This window comes from Malaclemys terrapin, chromosome 10, assembly GCF_027887155.1.
Source record: "Malaclemys terrapin pileata isolate rMalTer1 chromosome 10, rMalTer1.hap1, whole genome shotgun sequence".
Classification (NCBI taxonomy): domain Eukaryota; kingdom Metazoa; phylum Chordata; order Testudines; family Emydidae; genus Malaclemys; species Malaclemys terrapin.
In genome coordinates this window covers 18,613,093-18,633,638 of record NC_071514.1, presented here as the reverse complement: position 1 = coordinate 18,633,638, position 20,546 = coordinate 18,613,093, and the positions used below count along the sequence as shown (strand labels likewise).

The 20,546-nt window shown below is 43.4% G+C and overlaps 1 protein-coding gene across 1 annotated transcript in view; it reads right to left on the bottom strand.

The window, feature by feature from the left end:
* Window positions 1-90: 90 nt before the first annotated feature.
* FSD2 (fibronectin type III and SPRY domain containing 2) overlaps window positions 91-20,546 on the bottom strand; it is a 29,087-nt gene continuing 8,631 nt past the window's right edge. The window contains exons 6-13 of the mRNA XM_054042475.1: window positions 20,319-20,440; window positions 17,686-17,841; window positions 16,727-16,861; window positions 15,257-15,410; window positions 14,584-14,717; window positions 12,054-12,186; window positions 6,245-6,421; window positions 91-2,930 (exon numbers count right to left, since the gene is read on the bottom strand). Coding sequence (XP_053898450.1) covers window positions 2,678-2,930; window positions 6,245-6,421; window positions 12,054-12,186; window positions 14,584-14,717; window positions 15,257-15,410; window positions 16,727-16,861; window positions 17,686-17,841; window positions 20,319-20,440 — 1,264 coding nt within the window. The 3' untranslated portion in view covers window positions 91-2,677. The remainder of the gene's footprint in view (window positions 2,931-6,244; window positions 6,422-12,053; window positions 12,187-14,583; window positions 14,718-15,256; window positions 15,411-16,726; window positions 16,862-17,685; window positions 17,842-20,318; window positions 20,441-20,546) is intronic.

Below are 20,546 nucleotides of genomic sequence, written 5' to 3'. Positions count from 1 at the left end.
TCAGCTAATTATTCTTGATTTCATGTAAATAGTTTTGATGCACTTGTGAAGCTACCTAAAGCCGGAATCTCTCCAGACTTGACAGCTGGAATATGGCAAGCCTTCCAGTACCTTAAAGTTATTCCTAAGTGAAGTCCAAACAAATAAATTGCAACTGAAATCAAATGTTGGGTCAGAGTACTTCAAACCTGGGTTGGTGAGCCCTCACGCCAAGGGCACAGCATCAAAGACAAGCTCCTCGATTCTATTCCCCCTTGCTGCAGTCGTGAGGTGTGTGTGAATAGATTTGAGAGTGGCAGTACAGTTGGCATTTAAGGGCGTGAGTGTGGCTAAGTAGTGCATGCTAAAAATGATGCCTGCGGCTTTTATTTGCAGGCAGCATAGTGCCATGAAGAGCCTAGTCTGCAGTTTTGCTGAAAAACTGAATGCGAAGCATGGGCATTTTATAAAATGTCTTTAATGACTGAGCATATAATGCATAGTTGATTATTTCCAAGGACTCACTTAATGGCAAAAGCTGATGATTCATGTGAGAGTGAGGCGTATCTGATTATCTTGTTTCATAGACTTCATGCAGCTGCAAAATACTTTAAGATTAGCTTTATGGTATTTGTGTAAATTATGAGCATGTTTGGCTTCATCTGACAACTGTGTGGTGATTAAGCCCTTTGCTTTTCTGGTCATCTTTGTACAGCTCTTTCCTAGCTCTTTGTCAAACATAAACAAGAATAGAAATCACTTGCTTTTGTGTAAGAAATAATCGTCAAAAGATACTGGAGTTCCTTGTGCATAAAAGCAATGCAGACTGCCATCCTCACTCTGGGTACCTCTACATTTGAGCTGGGAGGTATGATTCCCAGCATGCATAGATGTAGCGCGGGTAGCATGGATGGTGCCTCAGGCTAGCCACCTCACGACATACCCAGGCCATCTGGGTGGGTATGTACTTGGGTGTCAAGCCTGAGTCACCGCCTGTGCTACCCCGGCTACATGCCTACATTTTAGTGAGTTAGCATGGGTAGGAGTACTTAAGACCTTAGAGACTAACAAATTTATTTGAGCATAAGCTTTCGTGGGCTACAGCCCACTTCATCGGATGCATAGAATGGAACCTCTCTGGTCATGCAGTAACAGACTTAAAGGTGGCAATCTTGCAACAGAAAAGCTTCAAAAACAGACTCCAACGAGAACCTGCTGAACTTGAATTAATATGCAAACTAGATACCATCAATTTAGGCTTGAATAGAGACTGGGAATGGCTGAGCCATTACACACATTGAATCTATTTCTCCATGTTAAGTATCCTCACACCTTCTTGTCATTCTCACTACAAAAGTTTTTTTTTCTCCTGTTGATAATTGCTCATTTTAATTAATTAGCCTTTTAGAGTTGGTAGAGCAACTCCCACCTTTTCATGTTCTCTGTGTGTGGGTGTGTATGTATATGTATATGTGTATGTATATATAATCTCCTTACTATGTGTTCCATTCTGTGCATCTGATGAAGTGAGCTGTCGCCCACGAATGCTTATGCTCAAATAAATTTGTTAGTCTCTAAGGCTACGTCTACTACCCGCCATAGCGATCGATCTATTGGGGATCGATTTATCGCGTGTAGTGTAGACACGATAAATCGATCCCCAATCACTCTCCCATCGACTGCTGAACTCCAGCAGTGCGAGAGGCGGAAACAAAGTCGATGGGGGAGCCGCGGCCGTCGATCCAGCGCCGCAAGGACACGAAGTAAGTAATTTTAATTCGATCTAAGATGCGTCGACTTCAGCTACGCTATTCTCGTAGCTGAAGTTGCGTATCTTAGCTCGATTTTTTCCCCCCTCCCCCAGTGTAGACCAGGCGGTGCCACAAGTACTCCTGTTCTTTTTGCGGATACAGACTAACACGGCTGCTACTCTGAAGCATGGGTAGGGAATCACACCTCCCAACTCAAATGTCCCCTCTGTGTGTCAAACCTCAGCTGATGCGATCACCTCTGGAAAGGACAAGGAAGGTAAATCTCCATACCTGTTTGGACCTGGCCCTCTCTGGAGATTGCTGACAATGGAGCTAAGTGTGATGGCTCTTGTGATCTGAATTCCTCTCCACTAAGAACAGGGCTGACCCTACTGACTAATTTCCCATTGACCAAACTGCTTGTCCCTATTAGCTTGGGCTGGATTCAAACCAATGCCCTAAAAGGAAGAGACTTTCATTTCCCAGGATCTCAGTCCCTGGAGTTATTTCCTTTCTTTCTGTGAACATACCCTTATAAGCTTGTGAATGTCTACACTACAGGTGGGATTGAGCTCCCAGCTCAGGTAGAAATATTCCTGCTACCTAGACCTGAGAGGGTGGGCTCTAGCCCATCCACAGTGTCCATACTGCTTTTTTTAGTGTGGTAGCATGAGCCTGTCCACCTCCAGCAAGGTGAGAAACTTTCTGAGCTTATGAAGCCTCTGAATGACATAGGACAAATATAGCAGTCTGCGGGCTTGATCCTGCAAGCCTTCAGCTGATGGTGCCTTCCATAGGCGTTCTGCATGCAGTAGTGGGCCTTTAATTATTTGCTGAAGCATAAATGGTGTGTACTTAAAAGGGAGAAAGTGATTATGATATAGGGCTTTTGTCAATTAGTTACACACAGATGTGCCATTTTCAGCAGCTGCCACTCAAGCCATAGATCATAAAAGAGTAATAGATGTGGGCATTGCAATGCCATTACGTATCCTTAGGAACCCAGGTTTTTCTAAAGCAAAACAGGGGTGCACGTAATGCTGGAAGTGACTGTTGAATGTATAAAGGTGCTGTGCAATATCCAGATTAAAAAAAGACAGTTTCCAGTTGTCATAGTCCAGCAGGATGCCAATCCTCTTGGGGGGAATTGTAATCCTAATGTCTGGTGTTGTCCCACTGTGCAAAAATTCATATTTGTGCCTGCAAATGAAAATAGGAAGAAATGAACAATTGTCTGCACCCTGCCCCTTGTAGAGAGAAGCTGCTTCCCACATGTATGTACAGCCCTGCCTCGCCCATAGTGTACAGACAGCCCCGCAACACCCTCCCATTCTGCCCCACCCCACAATGTATGGACCGTCCCTCCTTGCCCAGTGTATTACAGCCCTGCTCCACCCACAATGTACAGACTGTCTCACCCCACCCACAGCATGACCAGTCTTGCAGACATATAATTGTCAGCTGCAGTCTCACAATCTTTACACAGGCCCAGATTCTCCCCATCTGGGAAAAATCAAGGTAGGGGGCTATGACCTCTGATGTTTTTCCCCATCCCTGCTAAATGTGCAGGGGTTTGGCCTCAAATGAGCGGGTGACCTGAGGTGCAATAGGCATCTGTACGTCTTCAGAAGCCACCCCATCATCTAGGAGTTATGCTGTATCAGCCACCTCCCCTTCCAGCTGCACAGTAGAATCTACTGGAAGTTAATCTTGCTTAGAGCAGCTTTATCCCCTACTCAGATCTGCAGTTGGATAGCTGCAGGCTCTGGCATGGAACATGATCTAAAGAACAACTGTTGTGCTACTCCACCCCCTCTAGATCCAGCCCTATTATCCCTAGAGCCCAAGTCCTGTGGAAGGTGCTCCAGGGGACGTAGATGCTGCTGAACCATCTTCCCTGCTCCTTTGGGGGTACTGACACTGCTTGCTCCTGTTAGCAGATGGAGGAATTTAGCCCACTGAGCAAAGATTGTCTAATTTAGTGGAGGGGTTGATGGCATCCAAAGTAACTAGCTCTGGTTGTAAAGCTATGTTTTCTAAATTGCATCTCTGGCTATTGTCCCAAAAGAACTCCTAATTCAACCAGAATGGTGCTGCTGAGAAAACCCACTAGGTTCTAGCTAGGCATATTCATTTACTAGATGATGATCTCTTTAAGTCGTGACTCCTGAGATACAACGAAAAGTCACAAGCAAACAGTGTTCTGATTTCAGTGCTTACTGAGTCAGGTGTTTGTAATGGAGTCAGACCTTTTCTCCTCCATTAAGTCACATTCAAATAAAGGAGACTTCCTTTAACAGTTGCTCAGACACTCATATACCAGCCCCCCAGTGCAGAGTGCTGCAGCCAGAAACACAGGCCTTTTAACGGTGTTGAGATTGAGAACACGCAGCCTTTGTTCCCGTGGGAGCACTTTGGAGTGAAAATGGGAACCGTTTTTCAGTAGCAGCAGTGAAGTGATCCGGCATTTCACAAGGGACAGCTTCTTCCCTCACCACCCGCTCCTCCCAGCCTGTTCTCGAAGGCAGCCTGCTTTCCCTAAGTGTTCCCAGAAGAAGGGCCTGCAAGTGACTCAGAAAGAGCCTGGCTTATGTCAGTTTATCTTTCCCCCTAAAGCCCTTATTCATGAGATTCCTCCAGAGTCACTAACCCCAGAGTCACTAACTGCACGTCTTAGCCACATTTAGCAGGGAAATCAAACTAGCCTTCTTGCAGGGGCAGAAGAGGAAATAAGGTTGGTAGGTCTGGCCTGGGAGTGAGCAGCAGCCCTTTCTGTGTGAGAGGCGAGCCCAGATGTTAACAGGGCGGTTGCCTAGCCGGGGTCCAAATTGAGCTCTTGATCCACTGAATGGTGGTGAGCATGGGGACTCCCTCAGTGGTGGTTCCCTGGGTGAGGCACGCAGAGGGAATGCCTCAGGGAGTGCTCTTTATGTTCACTGCAAACCAGTGCAGTGTGTGTTGCATCTCCCACCTGCCCCCCTGGGTGCTCATAGGGAAGCAGGAGTCTTGGGGATGATTTATGGAACCTGTTTATGACTTATGAATTCTGGTTGCTATGGCAAAGTAGTTACTGTGAAAACTGCTGTATCATGAATGCCCCTCTGTTGCTGTGTTTCCATCACTTTGCGCCACATGTCCACCAGACCCAACGGTGGGTCATTAGAACCCAGCTACCATCCAGTCAGGATGAAGCGACTTGGGGCAGTGGATTTTCTAAGGAGGTTGCCTGGAGCTGGCAGAAGATGCTTCATCCTGTTTTCTGAAGGGAGGTGGGGAGTGGAGAGAGTGGAAATTCTCCGAGCATGAGAGAGAGAGGTCACAAAGCAGGAGATGATAAAAGGACTTGCAGGGAGAAGACTCAGAGGGACATGCACAGGAAGTTTCGGGCAGAAGAGGGTTCGTGGCTGGTTGGAATAGGCAAGCTGGGGGCAGAAGGTCCATGTTTCGGAGCCCAAGCCATGCACTGCAACAGAAGGACCTTGGATGGCGCCAGCCCAAAGAATGCTCTGGACCGGTGAGTAAAATGAGGCAGGGAAATGTGTGGAAGGTTTTTTTTTTTTTATAGATCTGCCCGTTTCTCATGCTATTAAGGAGCAAAAATGCTGTAGATTCCTGTGCAAAGTGTCTGTGTATTATATGCTATGCCGATCATGTGCCGCCTTGAAGAGGTAAACCAGAAAAGCTCACACCTTCGGGTGGATTCTGGGAGACTGCGTGTTTACTCTGTGGGGTGAGGGGGTGTCTGGTGTGGATCCTATGGTTGCAACTCTCATGAGGATGTGCTAGATAGAGGATCTCTACCCTGAGAGCATGCCTAGGGACCTCAAAAAACGGACAGTGCCTGGGCTTTGCTGAGACTCCAGAGGCTTTCAATACATGGGGAGCCAGCGGCTGGATCCCCTTACAGCAGTTTGGTAAGTCCCCAAAGGAGGCACTAGACTTCAGCTGTGACAGCCTCCTTGGGGCCATGTTATACCACCGGAAGTGCTACCCCGGCAATGGCCCTTGTGTTCTCTCTGGGTCCTGACCGGCAGGCTTAGCTGAGGAGCAGGAAAGACACCTTGCATCTAGATATGTCCATTAAGTGCCTCGGCAGGGGGAAAGGAATCAAATACATTCTGTACTTCTGGGTTTAGCCAAATACCTACATCATTTACAGTCTAAATGGATCCATCACCTGGGCTGTTTCCAGCTGGGGTTTGAATGACCTAAAAGCGGGTCTGTGACCAACTTTTACAACACTGGTTTTGTTTGGATTTAAATGTGGGATGGCCCACTTCATGGAGAGGGGGCTGCTGCTGACTAGAACCATTAAGCAGTTAAAAGACCTTTGTATAATGTTTCCAATGTACCTTTCCATTACCAGTTCACAGAGCCAAAGATGGAAATTCACAACCACACTGGTCAATGGCAGGCTTAGGCTTTTTTTAATCTGCCCATTGCGGGATGCCACATACAGCTCTCTTTGCTGTGGCCCCTGAAGGATCTGGAGTGCTGCAGCCTAGAGTGTTTACCTTGCTGGTGTGACAATATGTCTCATGCACCAGGATGAGCTGTTTGCCCCCAGGTACCCGTGTCTGTGAGTATTTTCAAAAGCCACGCCGACCCTGTATTCCATATTTTCATCGACTTCCACCTCCCAGTAATGTTTCCCTTGGAATGGTATCATGCTTCCCAGGATAGCAATACATCTGGGGAAGGAAAATCAGAGCATGTGATTTTTATATGCATACCATTTCAAATGCTTAAATCTTCTGCACAAACATTAAATATTTACCAATAAAAGTGGATCCAGCTGACTTGTCAACAAAGTGGGTTAGCTCCTCAGTGAGCGTAGACTGATACAGCTCTCCTGAAGTCAGTGGAACTGTTTCAGTTTACACCGGCTGAGGCTCTGGCCTAGATAATAGAACGGAAGTATTTACTCATCCTGTTAAACCGTTAAAATGTCTTTAGATGTATGTCTATGCGTTTTATAGCATACAATAAAAGTGTGTGCTGAGATCTTACAGGAAGAGCGAGAATAGCAGTGTATATTTTTTGGTTGTAGGCCAAATAGTAATTTGCTAGAAACAGAGTTCCAAGATACAGGTTGCACACACCGTTGTTATACCAGAATGAACATGATGGGGTTTAACATACCACAGCTAAAAGGCCAGATAAATCAGGCTTGTGTGAGAGACTGTTTTAGCCATAAGCTTCAGTTTCTGTTCACTGTGCATTTTCATTTCCAGCAGCGCATACAGCAAGCAGCATCGAGCCAGACAAATGTGTTTTCGTGGGGTCTAGATCTTGCATTCATTGAAGTCAATAGCAAAACTCCCATTGACTGCAGTGGTGCAGGATCAGGCGTTATAAGAGTCTCATAGACTCATAGACTTTAAGGTCAGAAGGGACCATTATGATCATCTGGTCTGACCCCCTGCATGCTGCAGGCCATAAAACCGTCCCTACCCCTTCCCTGGACTCTGCTGTTGAAGTCCCCAATCCTGTTTTTAGTGACTTCAATCGGCAGAGACCCTCCTGCTAGAGATCCCTCCTGCTAGAGATAAGAGCCACCGTTCCATCAGGGTGTTTTTTAGCTAAAAATTCCACAGGCTGGTTATTGTAGTAAAGGTAAAATCCACAGAAACCCAGGGTCTAATCCTCTGGTATGGCACAGCCACCCTGTGCCACGCTGCCAGCAGAATCGAGTGCTACATCTGCTTAACTGGCCCAGAGCAGTCCTGATCCGCTTGTGGTCTGGAAGCAAGATTGGGGCCCTTCCAATACACTCCTTGCTGTCAGTGTAGCAGGGAAAAGGGGACATGGCCAAGCTAATCCTTAGCTATAAATGTGTGTTTCTCCCATGCAGCCAGGGCTTTACTGTTACCTTCCAGTTCACCCACCCACACACCAAAGTGTTAGAAGTAATGGGACTACTTAATGAATAGGCTAAGACTCAGCGTGAGTCAGAGTGGCAGACTCTAACCCCGTATTTGTATGCAGAGTAGGATGGGTATCAAAACTGCTTCTGAATTGGTTCCCTCTCAAACTTGTCTTTATATCTCATTGGCCCATGGGGCCTTTAGACAGGCTGAGTGAATTTGTTTAGTGCCTTTAGCAATTTGTATGTTACTTAAACTTCTCAACTACACTTAATCAAGGGCAGTGAGTCCTAAAGGGCTAGCCAGCTGTATCCAGTCTTCCTCTGGAAAGATCAATGCTGTGGCCCCCTTCATGTCAATGTCACAGAGCAGAGCTGGTGATAAATCACACAAATAAGTTTTAATTGCAGATTTACAGGCTCAGTTTTTATTTTATGGAAGTAAATTACAAAGGCAAAGGACTTAGCTGGCAAAAGTACAGAACTCAGCTGCCTCTAGGCATGATTAAAATCCCGGCTTGCCAGGAGCTTAATGCATGAAGAGGGGCATAAGCAGCGAGAGAAGATTCCTAGGCCATGCAACACCTAAGCAGCAACCACTTAAAGCAATTCTGTAGTTCATTAGAAGCCCAAATAAATGTCTCAAGACCAGAGCAAGACTGTTGAAATTTGATTTCAGAGAAGAATTCTTGCTCCTGAATTTTGTATGAGTTTGGGGGGTGGGGAAGGGGAGAAGAAGGAGCGGACATGCCAAAAAAGATGTGCAAGCATCTGGGAACAAAGGATTGCCATAGTAATTCAGATTGAGAAGCCAGCATGGCAAACCCGTCTCTGATTTAGCGGGCTAGGAAATGCATTATTTGGTTTCAGATTACATAAACTTTCTGAAAAAAGTTTGCTGCAGAATTTCCTTGTAGCACTTGTATTAGTGATTTTGGCACAGGAGCCGTTTCCAGTGTGGAAGCAATTCTCCGACACCAGTATCCTGGCATAATAGAGGGGTCAGTTCACAGCAGCTTCAAAACCTCAGTCTCAGAGTTCAGAATTATTAGTGTGCCAGCACCAGCTATTTATGTGCAACATAAAAGAGCCCCTAGGATGATGTCTGAACTCCCATTCAGAATCATCAGATGGACTTTAACGGAGAGAATCTTCTAGCTCCTGGTTCCTTTACCATTGTGCCATCTAGTCACACACTCATCTATTGCTTCACCTGGGCAATGGTGGGTTGGTTCTTTTAAATATAAAAAGTCCTAATTTTTGGCTCAAAATCAAAACACTGAGGTTCAAATCCTCTGGGCTAACTACTGTTCTGCACATGGGAGAAGGGTGCTAGGAGGTGGGGGCCCTCACATAGACACAGGCACATGGGAGAACTGGGTTTGTTTAGTTTGGAAAAGAGAAGACTGAGAGGGGACATGATAGCAGTTTTCAGGTATCTAAAAGGGTGTCATAAGGAGGAGGAGGGAGAAAACTTGTTCACCTTAGCCTTTAAGGATAGAACAAGAAGCAATGGGTTTAAACTGCAGCAAGGGAGGTCTAGGTTGGACATTAGGAAAAAGTTCCTAACTGTCAGGGTGGTTAAACACTGGAATAAATTGCCTAGGGAGGTTGTGGAATCTCCATCTCTGGAGATATTTAAGAGTAGGTAAGATAAATGTCTATCAGGGATGCTCTAGACAGTATTTGGTCCTGCCATGCGGGCAGGGGACTGGACTCGATGACCTCTCGAGGTCCCTTCCAGTCCTAGAATCTATGAATCTATGAATAAGAATCTATACTGGGCCAGACTAGTGGTCCATATAGTCTAATATCCTGCCTCTGAGAGTGGCCAGTGACACATCCTTCAGATTTGGCCTAGCACTCCGGTAGGGTGACCAGACAACAAGTGTGAAAAATCGGGACAGGGGGTGGGAGGTAATAGGAGCCTATATAAGACAAAGCCCCAAATATCGGGACTGTCCCTGTAAAATCGGGACATCTGGTCACCCTACACTCCGGACTCCTGGTTGGGCCATGTTGAAATGCTGAGACTAGTGTAATTTAAACGAATGCAGCTAGATTCCAGTTTTTAAAAACTCATCTCAGAATTGTTAATAAAAATAGATATTTTTGCTTCAGTTTAAGCAAGTAACAATTGGAGCCTGAATCCCATTTTCAGAAGTGACCTAGGCCCAAATCTTCAAATGTATTTAGGTGGTCAACTCAACTGAAACAAAGGGAGACAGGCACCTAACTCCTATTGAAAATTTCTAACCTGCTTAAGCACATTTATCAGTCCCTCTGGGCACCTATCTTCATCTGTAGGTGCCTAAATCCCTTTGTAAATCTGGCCCTTAGGCTACTAAATTGCACCAATTTTCAATTAATCTTAGGTTCCTAAGGGCCAGATTTTAAAATATGTTTAGGCACCTAAAGGTGTTGAAATCAGTGGGAGTTAGACACCTATGTGTTTTTGACAATTCTACTAGGGGCCTCTCTGCATCTTTTGGCATCTTAATACCTTTAATAATCTGGCCTTTATGCATCTGAATACCTGTGGGGATCTGGGCCTTACTACCTAAGTCACTGTTGAAAATGGGATTTAGGCTCCTATGTCAATTGGGCATTTTTGAAAATTTTAGCCATAGTTAATCGTTAGTAAGAAGCAGGTTAGGTGTTTTCCTTTCAATAGCAACAGATAAAAACAGCCCCAAATATCACCATCCATGAATAACAAGAATAAGAACTCATAGACACATCCCTGTGTTCCATTACGTGTGAGGCGGCATTGCCATGGCAACTTTGGCAGCGTTTAGTAATAGGAGAGGGAGGGAAGGAACTCCCACTACCTCTTGAAGCCTATGAAGTGTGCAAATGTTGGATCACTGTATTAAAAAAAAAAATCTAGTAATTATGCTAATTTTCAAATCCCACTGCTGCTGGATTAAGAGCGTATGGTTTTGAGCAGTTTTTGTGACATTCATCTTTGGGCTCTGTGCAGAATTAAGAGGGAAATGAGGTTCAAAAGGCAAGAGATCAGTCTATGTGTGCAAGTGTCATGCAATGAGAAGGATGATATAATTTATATAACACGAGCTGAAGCAATCACAGAGGAAATTCTAATGATGCTACAAAATGAACACCAAACAAAAAAATAGGAAGTTCAATAACGATGTCCCTCTGAATGGCTGGGGTGGTTTTGATTACAAAGTGACAGAGCCTGGAAGCGGTTTAAAGGAATTCTGCTCTGAAAAGGGACTAAGTCAAAAAATTAGGGCTTTTTGCGAATGTCTGAGGGACAGAGTCTCAGTTCCCAAGCTATGCTCAGCCCATGCATGGTGTAGAGGCAAAGGTGGCTTTACACTCACTATCTCCCCTATTCTGGGCGTGCTGGAGAGCTAACACTGAAGTGAGTTTAAAACAATCACCTTTGCACTGAGATTGAGGGCATGTCTACACATAAGTGATCTCTCTCCTGCTATCCATCTCCACCCTCAGACAAACAGAGCTGTACCAATGCAGCTGCAGCACGTGTGGTGAAGATGCTATATGTTGACGGGAGAGCGTTCTCCTGCCGACTTAGCGCTGTGCACAGAAGTGCTTATGTTGGTGTAATGTATGTTATCATAGGGGTGGATTATTCACGCCCCTGAGTGACATAAATTATGCCAACATAAACTTTAGTTGAATCAATAATGAATTTTTTTGAAATTTTCAGCAAATTGAAAAATCAGAAGAAATTGCCTTTTGGGTCGAACAAAATATTTTATTTTGACAAAATCAAAAAGATTTTTTTAAATTTTGACCGAGTGTAACCGTTGTTATTGTTTATTAAATACAACTAAAGGAGATTTTGAAAGTCAAAGTTGTTTCTAACTCAAAACAAAACACTGATTTTTTTTCAAAGTATCTAAACTAAATGGTTTGATTTTTATTTATTTGTATTTACTATGACAATTCTGTGCAATCCACATTCATTTACTAAATGCTTCAGTGTTGCTGAATCTGCATTTTATGCTTGAAAAAAAGTTGTGTGATAAAAGCCAACTTATCAAGCTCATGGTGTGAATCACATCAGTATAATGGCCTACCACATTCCAAAGTGACTAGTGATTTTGGTAGCCCAATTTGAAATGCCATAAAGGGACCTTATTTTCAAAGAGCATGTGGTCAGCACTGAAAAATCTGGCCCTTCTAAGGTGTCTTGCATTTGGAACCCAAAAATGGAGGCATCTATTGGCACTTTTGAAAAATGAGACCACTATACATTATAAACACAGTGCTAAAAGAGCAACATGCAGCCCTGAGGCTTTCATTTGGCACGGTAGAGGTTAATCTGTGCCTAGATGGAACATAAAAAGGGATATCAAGTCAGTAAGCCCTTTGAAGAGAATTTAAAATTATTGCAAGTAAACAAAAAACAACCAGCTATGAAAAAAGTACATCTGCTGTGAGTGCTAAATTCCTATGTGTACCTTGTAAAACCGTTATCACGGAAGGACAAATCACATTCTAGGTTTTCTATTTCACTGCAAGCAATTGTTAATCCATCTTCTAGAACAGACAGCAAAGGATGGGCAGTGTCCTCATTAAGATAAAAGTAAGTGCCTACAAGAGAGCAGAATGGTTGTCATTTATTTGTCTCAGCACCTAGAAATTGCATGAAGTAATGTAGACATAAACTAACACTGGGCTGGAGAGCAGTGGCTGGATCCAGATTAGGGTTAATTAGGGAACTGGAAATGGGCCAGAGGCTGGTCTTGTGAGTTTCCTCCATTACGGGCCAAAAGCTTATCAACACATCTCTGTCCACAGCCACCCTGATACAGAAAACAGGCCTCGTCTGGTTAGGACCAAAAGCCAAGAGTTGGGTTGAGAAACAAGTATTAAGATGTTACACCCTCTCAGAAATACTATGAGGTGGGTTTTGAAGTTCTAGTTTTGGCTCATCTCTATCATAATCCAAAAGGTATTAAAAAAAAAAAAAGACTTGGGAAAGGGGTTTAAATTATTCACTATGGCCTCAATCCTCAACTGCTGCCTGTAAGTATTGGTTGCAGAAGCTGCAATGGAGCCATTTGCAGCTCCCCAATCGAGGGGTCTTTTCGGCCCCTCATGTAGGATTGCTCCAAACTAGTCCTAACTGAGTGTGGCCCCCATGGGTCAGCGTGCCAGCAGGGGATCACCAGAGCACAATGCACTTGCTGTCCTATTCCTGGGAATGTGGAGCTAAATGGTGCACTACATCACCTAGGGATTCCCCTATGCAAGGAGAATCTCCTGCTGGGGAAATCCCCAGATAGCACAAAGAGGTCAAAGCAGGACTCAGGAATTCACAGTAGGGTCAAGAACTTTTTGCACTAGAATCTAGCAGGTAAGACCTGCGGGGTCACTGCCACTGCACAGATGACACACTAACAAAAATGAGCAAAACTGAAGCTGCCCATCCAGCAGAAGCAAAAGGCTGCTTTTTTGTATTTATGTTAATGCTGTTATAACCAGCAGAGAAAGAGAGAAACGTGGGGCCCCGTTCATTTTTGCAGTGCAGCTACTGTACATTGGTTCCACTGGTGTGAAATGGCTATCAAGCAACGGTAGGTGCTTCCCAGGGAACTCCTTCTACCTGGGAAGGGAAGGGGGGGGATAAGGTTCACTGGCAATTGTGGAGAAGGCTTAGCTGGCTACAGGAACACTCAGGGCAAGGGGTATTTTAGGGAGTCTGGAGGGATGGTGAAGGCTGCTGAGCTTCAGTTATTCCTAACTGGCACCATGGCACCTAGAGTTTATAGTAGGGTTGCCAATTTTGGTTGGACATTTTCCTGGAGGTTTTATCACATGACATAATCTTTAATTACTCTTTAATTCCTGGAGACTCGTGGAGACAGTTTATAGGCAACTGGATGTAAATTAGAGCAGTCCTCAGGCTGCTCTAACTTGACTGGGGGCCAAAGCAGCTTTTGGCCAGCCCAGCAAAGGGGAAGCGCATAAGTAGCGTAAAACAACCTTTGTCCCTGTCTCCCATGAGACAGCCCCTAATTCTGGCACTGGTGCAGCAGGGATGCTTTGTGTCCAGGGCATGCTGGAGAAGAGCAACATGTGCTGCAGGGGTAATAATGAAAGTGTGTGTTTCATCCCCAGCAAAAGCACTTTCTGATGATAACCCAGGGCGTCCATTTTCACTGCTGATGACATTGCTAGCATCCCAGTTTTGTGTTTCCCGTTTCCAGTAATACCAGGAGTTTGCATAATGTAGACTTTGTGAAGGTAAATCTCTTGGCACTAATCCCAAGGGAAATCAGCATAATCAAAATGCAGTTACTTCAATGCAAATACAATACAAACAACAGCATGGCAATTATTGGCATGTGTTACTGAAAGCAAACACATGCAGCGCAAACAGACGTCAAATGGCTGTTTGTAATTTCAAATACCTAGATTGATTTATGCAGGTTGAAATGTCACACACTTGATAATAACATGATTACAATTGTAGAGTAAAGGGAACCAGACCACATAATCATCCTCATGGCCAAGAATAGAAATTCTGTGCAGGAGGGATTTGCGTAACTATTATGAAAAGTGCTGATTGACCGATTCTTCCATAATTCCCAGAAGCGCCATCTTTATGAGGCAGTAACTCTAGTAGTGAAGAAAAATTACCAACTAGCCCTCCTGGTTTGTCTGCATGTCAACATTTGACATGGTGTAGGTTCATGGCAAATACCCACGGTCACTGGGTTGATTTAGTCTTTCAGCAGCATTTTGAAACATCAGTAATTTTTAAGCAACAAATATAATCCACAAACATCATTTTGAAATGTGGAATTCAAATGATATATTTACTATTACAAGAAATTCAGTTCACAAGAAATACCAGACGTGTGACTAGACGCAAGAGATTTAGAGCCTGATTTATAGCCTGTTGAAATCAGTGGCAATCTTTCCATTGATTTCAGTGGGCTTTGGATCAGGCTTTTAAAGCTAATTAGAGATTTATCACAGCACCTGTGGTGTGGATAGAGACCGGTTCACTTCTCTCGCTTGGACCACCCATGTTTACAGCTCTTACAGAGATAATATAACTTTGTCCTGGCTCCAGTTGAATTAGAGCTTCACAATTAGGAATTCCAACAATAGATCTGTAGAAAATAAATAAATGGAGAATTATAAGAATAAAGGTAAATTCTTTAGAGGCTATTTTCCAAACAACACAATTAAATGATTAGCTTCTCTTTAAACCTAGAACCATTTACAGTATTTTACTCTTTCCAGCTTAGCTGCCACCAGAGTGAATATAGGAGGGGAAAATGCCTGTTTATTCAGATTTTAAAATGACTGCACTTCACCCACATTCTAATTCCTTATAAATTCACTTTGCATCAACATTTGTGCAATCAAGTTTACTAACGTCACTTGCTCTCTTATATGGAAAGCAAATGTTAAGTTTGCTTTCTGTATGTGTTCACACCAAAATACTAATAGGAGTGGAACTTATCCAGTCAGGAAACAGGGAACACGCTCATGATTTTCCAATGCTTGTGCTGTGCATCATCCACTCGTATATTTCAGGGTATATTGTCTCATCTTTTCAACCTAAAAGTGCTTTGAAATATACTGCATGCATTATGACAAGGGATTGTTTCATATCCCCAGACTGTGTGATAGATGACTGACTCACTCTGTAATGATATCTCCATTCTCTCCATTTGTTAGTTTGGACAATTCAACCGTGTAGGAGTCAACAGGATTCATGTTTCCAGATTCCCAGCACACCAATGCTGCATTTTCACAGCTTCGGCTCTCTTTTCTTTTAATGATAGGAGGTGAAGGAGCTAAAATGTAGATAAAATAGATTCTAAGCCATTTTGTTATGGGATTATCTATAAACATGCTTTGTAAATAACACTCCTGGGTTGTTGTTTAATTTCCACAGAATTGATGTTAAATGATAAACACATTCATGACCTCCCCAATGTACAGAAAACTCTTGGGTAAATAAATGCCAGTGCTAGTCAGAAGCGTTCTTTGACCTGTTAAAGTTTTGATAGCAACCACAAAACAATTAATCAGAAAAAAATGCGAATCCTTGCTGGTCCAGCACTTCTGTTCTTTTTCATGTTGGTTTATCCTTGCCATTGTCCTTTATCTTCACTGCATGGATTATTCATTTAAAACAATAGAGCATCAGCCAGCTATCCTAAGGCCCTAGGAGATCTTCTGGAGAGAGGACTTCTCACTCTAAATTGCTCTTGGGGAGTTAGATGCCAATGTGTTAGGAAAGAGAACAGCAAACCAGGGACTGTGCTTGATTCTGATGGATTTCAGATTTTATGAGGCATTCCACAGACTCTACTTAAATTGCCTCTAGTCTGACAGCATTGCCTATTCAAAAGTGCTCCTTGCACTCATGCTTACTTTTTAAAAAAATGTTTAAATTAAACCTGAGCGTGTCTGAATTTTTGTGGAGTTTGGAGCCAAATCCAGCTATCATGACTGGCCGCCTCACTCTATGATGGGCTGAACCAAAACCCTGGATCTGAACATACCAAAATTTAGGGATGCTCAGATCTGGATCTGAACTTTGTGGCTCTGTCTAATCACGAATCAAAATCTACTTTACTGCGCTGCAATTACAAAGTGCGGCCTGATGGACAAAATGGCAAAAGCTTTACAAACCTCTGAAGAGAGAGTAGCATTGTCCATTGCTTAGATATAGGAACCAGCAGAGCTGGGTTCCATTCCTAGCTTAGGCATAGGGTGACCAGGTGTCCCGATTTTAGAGGGACAGTCCCGAAATTTGGGGCTTTGTCTTATGTAGGCCCCCACCCCCTGTCCCAATTTTTCACACTTGCTGTCTGGTCACCCTACTTAGCCAATACCTTGTTTTGTGTCCTTGAATAAGTCATTTAACTCTGTGCCTCAGTTTTCCATCTCTAAAATGAGGATAATGGGCCTCATGCCCATTCTCTATTATTCTAGTATAAATCAGGAGTAACGCCACAGAATCCAATGGAGTTACACCGCACTAAAAGCACCAAGCCAGCAGAATCAGTTTGAATAAAGTATTATTATTATAAAGTCCAGAGAGTTATCATTAACTTCAATACTAAAGTCACTTACTCATATTATAGTCATGAAGTACATTTACCTGTCACATAAACTGCTCTTTCACTCACTGGGCTGACGCCGGTGGTGTTTAAAGCACTGACCCAAAATTCATATTGTGAATTTGGCACCAGGTTAGTTACTGTGCAGTATGCTTCTTTCACTTTTAGCATGAGCTCTGAAATGAAAAACACCAGGTATTCATGCAGTTCCTTTACACAGACATTCATCATACTGAACCACGGCCCCGACTGCTGGAGAACATTGCTTTTTATTGTGCCTCTGAGCTGAGTTTCACACCATTCTTTGGTCTTGTCCGTTTGACTAGCTGTGAGGTCACATTGCTAACTCAGTCATGGTACAGTTGCTGGTGCCTTCATCCATCTATCCTATATGGGTACATAAATGCCATGAAGCATCATCTTCTGTAGTATTAATACTACCCAAACTAAAAAAAATGAATGGTGAAGGTTACTCACCTGTCACTGGAGTTTCTTCAGGATGGACTCTGCACATTCCCAAGCACTGTCAATTTATCCCAACAGTGGAAATGTGCAGAGACCATTCAAAGAATGTTGTTTTCATTATTTGGATCTTGTAAAGTTTACGTGGGTTTGGCTTTCCTTTCTAAACAGCCCATTCAGCACTCTCAGGTCTCCATCTATGCTGGAAAATTGACTGTGCTCTGGAACAAGCGGTCTTACAAACAGGATTAGCTGATGCAGTTTTGTATCTGGGGTGGCTGGACAGGAGGGGAGAGTTGCAGCCTATTATTGGCATTGAGCTAAACTGCAAAATGATTGTGGGTTTTTAAGTTGGCACATAGATAATCTGGTGAGCTGTGCTCTAAAATACCTCAAGTTAGATCAGCTACCCATCCCCGGAGCACTAGCAGCAGCAGGTACAGCTGTATTCACTGAAACCCTTTTTGAGACTGCTGTTGAAAATGGTCTCAGAAGCCAGTTGCTTTCTGAACTGGAGCCTACATGTGTCCCTTCTTACCAGCTTGCTCCTCACTAGGTGTGTCGTCACTGACTTGTTTATAATATAGCTGGTAGAACTCGACAGTGTCATCTGAGAATAGGCCCCAGCATACTCTCACAGAGGTGCCAGTCGCTGAGTTGGGAGCTTGGGGATTTATCACCGGAGCAGAAGGAGCTGAAATGAAGACCGATATTTCAGTTTATGAACACACGTCGGTGATGAGAGGAACAGGATCTTTCCCTCTTTCCCATTAAATGGCATGAGGGTACTTTCCCTCAGTGGAAGCATGGGATGTTACTAACGGAGAAAAACCAAAAAGGTACCCAGTGTGCATTGACATAGTCCTATTACAAACAGTACTATACTAATGTGGGAACCTTTCAGAGCGCATCAGCAGGGTCTACCCGGAGCTGTTAGAGTGCAACACTTAGAGTGCTCTACAATTTACTTACACACACACACACACACCCCTGCCGCCCAGTACACATTGCTGCACAGCATAGACCAGCCCCATGTTAACACAGAGCCCTGACTCTGATTGGAGTCTACACACACTGGGCCTGATTCCACCCTCACTAACATTGGTGTGCATCATGAGTAACACCATTAAAGTTAGTGTGTAAAACTAGTGGGAATGAGAACCAGGCCCCTTAGTGTTTGGTCCAAACTCACCCACTTCCTGGGATTTACTTTAAATCAACAAAAACATCAACCTCAGCCTAAGGCAGCTCCCTAAACTTGGTTGTCCTGAGAGCTGCTGGCTCTGTGCCAGGTTAATTTTACTCTTTGTGAAAAAGGGAGGGAAAACTGGAGGCTGTCTCATTCCACACAGGATGCAGAGCTAACAGGATGAAGGAAGCTGTAGCAGAGAAGTCAATAGTGATCTGCACTATTGCCTACCAACAGATAAAGCTTTTAGTTCCAGTATTTAGGAGCCTCTGGAGATAATGTTGAATGCACAAACGTGAGGGAACATGTCAAATACTTGACTTGCATAATGCTCAAGGGCAAACAGGTTACATGACAAACATTTCGATACAACTTTTTAAAGCTGACCAGCAAAAAGAAAAAACAAAAAGTGCCATGCCTTTTCTGACTCTTTATGATATATAAAGAAGGCCTGAAAGATCTTATTTTCAAAGGGGATTTTTTTTTAATCATTAGAAAGTCAAACCTTATGTACCCTGTTTTCCTTTGTGGACTCCAGGGATGACTGGAGAACTATAGGGTAATATCAGGAGAGCAAGCAACTGAAATCTGATTAATTGGGAGAAGTGGTTCAAACTGTTTTAAACTTTTGCTTTTGTTTTTTATTAATCTCCATTTAGTACAATGAGATAGAAGGAAAGACAAGTTTGTTACAGAGTCAGCACCACTGCTACTTCAAGGAAAAGCTGAGAAAACTCTGAACCCACTTCTCTGAGTCTTCCAATAAAGTCACCCAGCAAAACTAGGGAAGACCATACTTGACAGTGTTGATCATTCTAACGTTAAAAAACAAGCAGAAAAAAAATCTATGACAATAACTTCCAAGCCTCTTTTATCCATCATAAATATACAAACAAACAAAATATAGAAGCACACAAGCTAACTTTTTGTCCTTGCAAATTCCCTTTAAAAGAAATAATTACTCCTGGGGGAATTCTGCACCAAAAAATTAAAAATTCTGCATACAATATTTTAAAATTTGCAAAATTCTGCATATTTTTTGTCAAAATAACCCAATATAATCCAGCTAGTTTAAATTATTTTGGTAATTTATTTAGACTACAATACAATGGATAGAGAATGGGAGTGGGGAGCATTGGAGGAAATCACCAACCCCCCTCTGTCTAATAGTAATGTAGCTAGTATTGACCCTTTACTTCTAATTATTAGTCAACAAATATATGCAGCCATATGCTCAATGTTACATCATAGGCAACTGAAGAGTAAATGAGGGCTGGGGACTCAAACTCACAATTTATATTGGCCACTGACCATCTCCAGAAAGGTCAGTAGCAAACAGTTCATGGAGCACATTTTGATAGGAATTTTTTTCAGTCCAAAAATTTAGACCAGTTCTAATCACTAAAGCAGCATAAGGCCATACTGTCCTTTACACCACTCTGACAATGTAAAGGAGCCTTGAAATTTTTACCCCAGTTTTATACTCCTGGGGGAATTCACTAAGAACAATGGGAAAAATTCACTAAGCAGGCAGGCTACTACATTCTCCTCTGCTGGAGGGAACAGAGCCTGCCCCATGCCTACCTCTTCAGAAACACCCCAAAGCCCTGCCCCTCCACACCAAGCGTTCTGCAATAGCGAGCGGGACAGAGTGTCTCTCTCTCTCTCACACACATGACTACCCAGCCCTACCCCCTGCACCCAGGTGGTGATTTTTGTGTCTACCAGCTGCTCTGGGTGCCCAAACCAACCTGTCTGCACTGCCAGGGAATGGGCGCATGACCGCTCTTGCGGCTTCCCTTTGCTTCCCCATCAGAAGTCATTTTTCTGTGGGTAAGCAAAGAAATCTGCGGGGGCCACGAATTCTATGCATGTGCAGTGATGCAGAATTCCCCCAGGAGTAAATAATAGGCTTCCATTCAACATGACATTGATAATGCTTCTTAAATAGGATTGAAATAAGGATCAAATAGAATGAGTACCTGCGATGGTATTAATGGAATCCATTAGTTGTTGAACATCAGAGAAATCTATAACTCTGTCTTCAAAGTCTGGCAGTGTTGAAAGCTCTAAATCCATATCTTTTTTTAAAAATTCTCCCAGCCTGTAAGTGTAAAAGAGCCTAATTCCTATAAGACGATAGTACCATCCTCTCTGAGCGATCCTTCAGGCTACAACATCAGTGTTAACAAGAAGAGAGAGCTCTTTAT